Source organism: Pipistrellus kuhlii, unplaced genomic scaffold (genome assembly GCF_014108245.1).
Source record: "Pipistrellus kuhlii isolate mPipKuh1 unplaced genomic scaffold, mPipKuh1.p scaffold_m20_p_3, whole genome shotgun sequence".
Lineage (NCBI taxonomy): Eukaryota > Metazoa > Chordata > Mammalia > Chiroptera > Vespertilionidae > Pipistrellus > Pipistrellus kuhlii.
In genome coordinates this window covers 85768026-85775178 of record NW_023425529.1, presented here as the reverse complement: position 1 = coordinate 85775178, position 7153 = coordinate 85768026, and the positions used below count along the sequence as shown (strand labels likewise).

Sequence of the window (7153 nt, the reverse complement as noted above, 5' to 3'; positions counted from 1 at the left end):
CGTGGCGCACCCCGAGGGCCGCCGGGGCTGCGCGGCGGGAGCCATGCGGACCGAGGTCGGAGCTGAGCAGCCTGAGCGCGGCCGGGCAGCGCACTTGCTGAGCGCGGTTCTGGGCGCACCGCCCGCCTTCCCGGCCCCTTCCCGCCGCCCGCGAGCGGAGTGAGGGAAGAAAGGAGTGAGGGGAGGGAGACGCTCCCGGCTCCCGAGCGGTATCCCGCGATCCCAGCCCCGCGGCAGCGTCCTGGCTCCGAGTCCGCAGCGGCTTCCGCAGCGGTCACCGGACTGAAGGGCCGTCCCCTCGGGGATGCCCGGGGAGGGTCCTCTCGCGGGCCGAGCCTCCGGGGGATGCGGGAGGACAGCTCTGGGCGCCTTCTGAGTCTGCGCCCGAAACGTCCCGTCAGCGCAGACCCCCTCTCCAGGCTGCCCCGGGCAGGAGGAGGGCATGGCTTAGAGCCTTCGGGGCCAGCAGCCCGGCGTCGTTGGCTCCAGGGACGTCGCGGCAAAGGGCAGCGGGCGCTCCCTGAGAAGAGGGACGAGGTCCCGGCCCGAGCACCCCCGGAACTGGAACTCGGGGGCCGCGACTTGCCGAAGACCGTGCCGCGCTCCCCGGAGACGCGCGGCCCGCGCCCGGGTGCCATGCGGGGCGGCCGCCGCCCGCTCGCCGCTGCCCGAACCCCCGCCGCCCTCCTGCGGCTGCTGCTGGCCGCGCTGCTGGCGGCGGGCGTGCGGGCCAGCGGCGAGTACTGCCACGGCTGGCTGGACGCGCAGGGCGCCTGGCACGTCGGCTTCCAGTGCCCCGAGCGCTTCGACGGCGGCGACGCCACCATCTGCTGCGGCGGCTGCGCGCTGCGCTACTGCTGCTCCAGCGCCGACGCGCGCCTGGACCAGGGCGGCTGCGACAACGACCGCCAGCAGGGCGCCGGCGAGCCCGGCCGCGCGGACAAAGACGGCTCGGACGGCTCGGCAGGTAGGGAGGGGGTGCGGGAGCGGGAGGAAGGTTGGCTTTGCCCGGACAGTCCTGGGACCTGGAGAGGGGAACGGAATTAGGAGCGCTGAGATTTCGGAAAAGGGTCTTGGACCAGGAGGGGGTGCCAGCATCCCGGGCCAGCCGTTCTTGTCTGAGAAATGGGACACCAGTTCACTGTCCGGAGACTCAGTTTCCCCAGTTGTTAAAAAAAGGTTTGGGTTGGATTTTCCCAAGAGAACCACACGTCTAAGGGTGGGCCAAAGACAGCTCCATGATCCCCCAGTCCAAGGGAGGGCCTCGGGGCCGCTCCCTCCCATGCCGCCTGTCCCCAGAGGTCTGACTTCCAGGAAGGGTTAGCATCTTGGTTGTCCCAGAGGAAGCCCTGAGGGCTGGCGGGAGCACTTCTGTGAAGACTCCTCAGGAGGAAGCTCCTCAGGGCTCCCCGTGGGTGACCCCTTTACCAGATCCTGGAGACTCTAATCCTCTCTAGCAGGCTGCGGCATCGCTCCCCTGTCAGGCCGGGCCTCTGGTTTCTGGACAGTTGTCACCATGTTGGACTTGGGAGGTGTGACATTAGAGCCGTACCCAATCTTGCTCTTTGTGACTCTGATTTTTAAAAAATTATATATTTTTTCAAATTGCCAAAGCTAGAGTTGGAAAAATAAGTCCGTGTAAGAATTTGATAGGTTCCACTTCCTCTTCACAAACCTCCCAGAAGGCTTTCCTCCAGGGTCCATAACAAATATGTGTGTTCTAGAGGGAGGATTTAGGTTAGTGTAGGGGTAGAGGTCAGATGGCAGGCATGTCACCAAGAGGGCGGTGTCTCTCTTCTCTGCAGCTGGACAGGACTGTTCACAGGCACAAGGGCCGGGCGTTGAGTTACCTGAGTTGGTGCTTGTGGCATCTGTGTGGACAGAGCTGTCTCCCCTGCTAAGAGGCAGCTCTTTTTCAGTGCTGGTCCCTTTGCAGTCAAGCATTTTATTGGCAAGCCACTCCTGTTGTTCTGCTTCGCTGACTCTGAAGAGAGGAGAACTGAGGGTAATTCCAGAAAAGGTGGCATCTTAAAGCACAAGCTCAGCCTTGCCGGGTGTGTGGCCCTGGAAGGAAGCCTTGAGAAATGAGCCAAAGACGGAACTGCTGCTTCCGTGTGTCAGCTGGGTTGGGCTTAGTAATGGTCTCTAAAAAGTTAGGCTAGCTTCGGACACATCAGTAGGCAGCAGACTTCTCATGACACCCTGTGCTGTGCCTGGGTGCCTTCTTCACCCCACTTTTAAGTCTCTTTTTCCTGAAAATTCTGCTCCTCTTGATTCTCTTCTGCAGTTAAGAAGGACACCAGGCCTAAGGAAGCAGTGCTGAGGGATTGGAGGGGCGCAGCGTTCTTCATCCCTGCGTAGTTATTTACACTTCCCATTAAAAATTCTGGAAAGAGAACAGTTATTTCTCCCCCAAATTCATTATGTGGATCTAGGTTGCTTTCAGCTAGTTTTTGCTATAATGTTTGGGGTTTTTCTTACTATTCTTTCTTTTTTTTTAAAAAAAAATCCTCATCCAAGGATATTTTCCATTGATTTTTGGGGGAGTGGAAGGGAGAGGGAAAGACAGAAACATTGATGTGAGAGAAATACATTGATTGGTTGCCTCCTGCCTGCACCCTGACCAGGACCCGGGCTGGGGAGGAGCCTGCAACCGAGATACATGCCCTTGATTGGAATCGAACCGGAACCCTTCGGACTGCAGGTTGACACGCTATCCATTGAGCCAAACCAGCAAGGGCTCTTTTTATTATTTCTTTACTTCTTGACACCTTTAGGACTAGTATCTTAGTTTAGAGAATGAACTATTTATAGCATGTGGATGGAGATGCCCCCATCCCCTGCTCTAGTGTGCTTAAAGTGACTATGATTAGAACAGTCAGAAAGCCAGCTGTGCTGTAAACTGTAGCAAATATTTCTACCTGCTAAAGGAACACTATATATAAATACAGTATTTATTCTGTTCAGAGTGGATGATTAAGGAAATCAAATGTCAGCTTTGATTAAATACTTATAAAGTATGTTTTGCTTGTAAGGCATTGTTTCTCCATGACTTCATGTGCTACTGTATTCTAAAAACACTGACTCCAGGGGACAAAGGGTACCTCAGAGGTGTGGGAGAACTGGGCTCCCTCCTGAGGTTCTGCCTGTACCACTGAGCTGGCACTGCTTTGCCAAGACCAGCAAGACCTAGTCTCTGTCCCCCTGTGTTTTCCAAGCAAATAGTTAAGGACATGGGCAGGAACACACAAAGAAGTAGCTTCTCAGTTACCTCAGGTGGAATTCTACCAGAGTGGCTCCTGGCATTCTGGCGGCTCCTCCTTCTGATCCCTCCCCTCCCCGTCACTGGGTGTATCTTATCCAGCTTCTGGAAGCCCCATGCTGCTGTCCCCGTGGCTCACAAGAGTTTTTAGAGAAAAATAATAAAAAATACAGCTTGCTACCAATTTCACTAAAGTTACTATTTTTATTTTATTTTATCTCTTATGGTTTTATTTTTCAGAATAAACCTCACCTGCTAAATATGGTGCCCATTGCTTTATGCTCTGTAGGCGTTCCCTGTGGCTCCTCACACAGAATGCAGTGTGGGAATTCCAGGGTGACTGTTCCACCCCAGCCCGCTGGGCCTGCCTCGGTGCTGCCTAGTTCACTGTGGCCACTCTCCTTCCTGGAACAAATACCTTGTCACCCCCAACATTTGTTCTCCTCTGTACCTTGTTCCATGCGGCCTGAAATAACGTCCCTGCACACAAGTCTCTTCCCCTTTCCACCACCCAGTGACCCATGCGAGGCCCCTCTAACCTGCGCCAGTCTCAGCTAGATAAACATGGGGAGTTTTTCTTACCGTTTTTTTCTTTTAAATATATTTCATTGAATTTTTACAGAGAGGAAGAGAGAGGGATAGAAAGCTAGAAACATCGATGAGAGAAACATCGATCAGCTGCCTCTTGCACACCTCCTACTGGGGATGTGCCCACAGCCAAGGTACATGCCCTTGACTCCTTGTCTGGAATAGAACCTGGACCTTTCAGTCCGCAGGCTGACGCTCTATCCACTGAGCCAAACCGGTTTCGGCTTCTTACCGTTTTTTGACTTCTGTGCTTCACAGGCTCCTTTTGGAAATGGTCATGTCTAGAGTCTGATCTAAATTTTTTATTTATTTGCCTCTGGAAATAAAACTTGGTAAATAAAATATGGTAAATGGATTTTACAAGGAATACAAATAACTTGCTGGGGGAAGAAAGCTTCTTAGATAATTTCAACTCGTCTCTGTACAGATCTTACAACTATTGGACAAGTATGGATGGCTCAGTTATTGTAGGGATATTAGAACAGTCTCAAAACATGAAACACATGTTTTCAGTACATCGGTTTGCCTCAGCCAGTGCAGTTGGTGAATCTAGCTGTAAATATTAAACATTTTGCTTTAGAGGGACTGACCTGCCATGCCTGTTCAGTCTTCCCACCTATTCTGAGACGGAATAGAGGACAGTGCATATGATGGCACACAAACCAGCCCACCCGGGTCCTTCGGTTCAGTGTCGCTGCCGCTCCTTTCCGACCTCCGCTGCCAAGCACACTGATTTTTACTGCATATTTATAGTGACTCATAATGTTATGTTTTTGCCCTCCAGTCCCCATCTACGTGCCATTCCTCATCGTTGGGTCCGTGTTTGTCGCCTTCATCATCTTGGGGTCAATCGTGGCCGCCTGTTGCTGCAGATGTCTCCGTCCTAAGCAGGAGCCCCAGCAGAGCCGGGCCCCTGGGGGGAGCCGCTTGATGGAGACCATCCCCATGATCCCCAGTGCCAGCACTTCCCGGGGCTCGTCCTCCCGCCAGTCCAGCACAGCTGCCAGCTCCAGCTCCAGCGCCAACTCCGGAGCCCGGGCGCCCCCAACGAGGTCACAGACCAACTGCTGCTTGCCTGAGGGGACCATGAACAACGTCTATGTCAACATGCCCACGAACTTCTCTGTGCTGAACTGTCAGCAGGCCACCCAAATTGTGCCCCATCAAGGGCAGTATCTCCATCCCCCGTATGTGGGATACACGGTGCAGCATGACTCGGTGCCCATGACTCCTGTGCCGCCTTTCATGGACGGCCTACAGACGGGCTTCAGGCAGATCCAGGCCCCCTTCCCTCACACTAACAGTGAACAGAAGATGTACCCAGCCGTGACCGTGTGACTCAAGGTGCCGACTGGGTTCCATTATGAGACCGAGGAAAGAGGAAGCTGTGGAGTCGGCAAGGATTCTCAAAACGGCAGTCCATGCATGCTGGGGATGTTCATGGCACAATTCATTTGGATAGTTCCATTTGCCCCCAAACTGTGTGAAAACATCTCTCTCTGAATTAGCTTTTGTGGATGTTTTATCCCAGTGCATGATCGATCTATGACGGAAAAGGACATCACCTGGAGATGCCTGTGTTGTCACTGATGGTTGAATGACAAATCTTGAGCCCTTAAGTGCCCTTGAGGTATGGCTGTCAAAAGATTTTTGTAAACAGATGATTAAGGGTGTTTATTATATTGTTATTATTATTATTGTTTCTTTTGTTTTTGTTTTTTACTGTACCCAATCAGAATACCTATTCCTTGCCTCTTACCTGGGTAAGGCTTTTATAAGCATCCAAGGTTTAGGGAAAGATATTAGAACACAATTATTATACAAGGAAATCCAATTTGAGCTCCATGAGATTAGTCATTGGTCTCAGTATTTCATAGGTATTCTTTCTTTCATTGTAAAAAGACATATAAATGGTCTATTTTTGTGCTTTTTTTTGGTCTATTTTGTGCTTTTTTACCTTGTGTAGAGATCTTATTACAAAGTGATTTTCTACATTAAAAAGAGACTGAAAGAATTTGTTTAGTTACTTAACTAATGACGTTTCAGAACTCTAGGGTTTTAATCTTGAAATGGTGGGTGGTGTAGTAATAAAGCCATTCATCCCCTTCTTGATTGTATCTTCTAATTTTCCAACTTTACAGTGACATCTGAGAAGTAACTAGACTTTTTTATGTTGAAATTATAATCTATCACCTGCTACTTCTACAAATTACGTATGGCTTGGCATTTCTTTCTATTTGGTTTTTAGATCCCCATGTCTATGTAGGACCCAGTGCAGGTAATTACTGTCTTATAAATTAAGATCAGCATTTCTGCTTAGAACTGATAAAATATTTCTTGTTTCCCCTATAAATATCAAAGAAATGCTTTATAAAGGTTGAGTATAGCTTCTCAGCCATAATCCAAGGTTTTGGATGAAATTTAAACCACAAATATAATTTACTTTGCAAATCTTAAGGCTTTTTATACTCTTGTTATCAAAATGGCTTATTTTTCAGGCAATAGGGACTATTAAATCAGGAGAAAAGCTTTTCAAAGAGATATTGCCTTTCTTTCCCCACAAAGTTCTTATTTTTCTCTCCTAGTCCTCAGCAAGCACTATATTCATTACCAGTGTTCAGAATTATGAGATTCAAGTGAGTTTGTGTATTGTTTACTTATAAGAAATAAGTTTAAGTATGTGCAAGTAAATTTCCAACTGCTAGCAAAAACAAGATTTGTAATTAAACAAATGCATAAGGTTGGTCTTTGACACATTTATGCCAATGTCTGTTACCTTTCATCTACCCTATCTATCATCTATCTGTCTACCTACCTACCTACCTGTCTTTCTATCTAACAATCTAACATCTATCTCATGTCTGAATAATGTAAAACCACTGTTGGCAATTGGTATCTGCAAAGATACTCAAACATTTTTAATAACCAAAGGCAGGGGAAAATAATTTTACTTATTAATAAATATTTTATGGTATGAATTCCTAGGGGAGTTGTTTTTGTTTGTTTTTTTTTTTTCATTTTCATTCTACTTGCTAATTTTAGATGGTCTATTAAATCTGTTAATATAATAAAATTGCTCAAAATTATAAGTATTGCTTTCTAGAACCAAGAGACTACCTTTAAAAGTAATCAATATCTGAGAAGTTTATATGTAAATTCTATGAGCCAGTGACATTATTTTACATATTCTATGGTAAATGTTGACAACACAAAAGAGATAGTTCTTTTAAAAAAAATTTTTATTGATTTTTTATAGAGAGGAAGAGAGTGGGATAGAGAGTCAGAAACATCGATGAGAGAGAA

The 7153-nt window shown here is 48.4% G+C and overlaps 1 protein-coding gene across 1 annotated transcript; it reads left to right on the top strand.

The window, feature by feature from the left end:
- The first annotated feature begins 345 nt into the window (after positions 1 to 345).
- On the top strand, positions 346 to 6828 carry SHISA2 (shisa family member 2). Its single transcript, XM_036456517.2, has 2 exons — positions 346 to 967; positions 4635 to 6828. The coding sequence occupies exons 1-2, from the start codon at positions 346 to 348 to the stop codon at positions 5186 to 5188; spliced, it is 1176 nt and encodes a 391-aa protein (XP_036312410.1). The 3' UTR covers positions 5189 to 6828.
- Positions 6829 to 7153: the final 325 nt, after the last annotated feature.

What these genes read in the sequence shown, in the direction of transcription:
- SHISA2 (XM_036456517.2), top strand. Translation starts at nt 346, where the DNA reads ATGCGGGAGGACAGCTCTGGGCGCCTTCTGAGTCTGCGCCCGAAACGT. An exon ending in CGGCTCGGACGGCTCGGCAG is followed by an intron (nt 968 to 4,634) that starts GTAGGGAGGGGG and finishes TTTGCCCTCCAG; the next exon opens with TCCCCATCTACGTGCCATTC.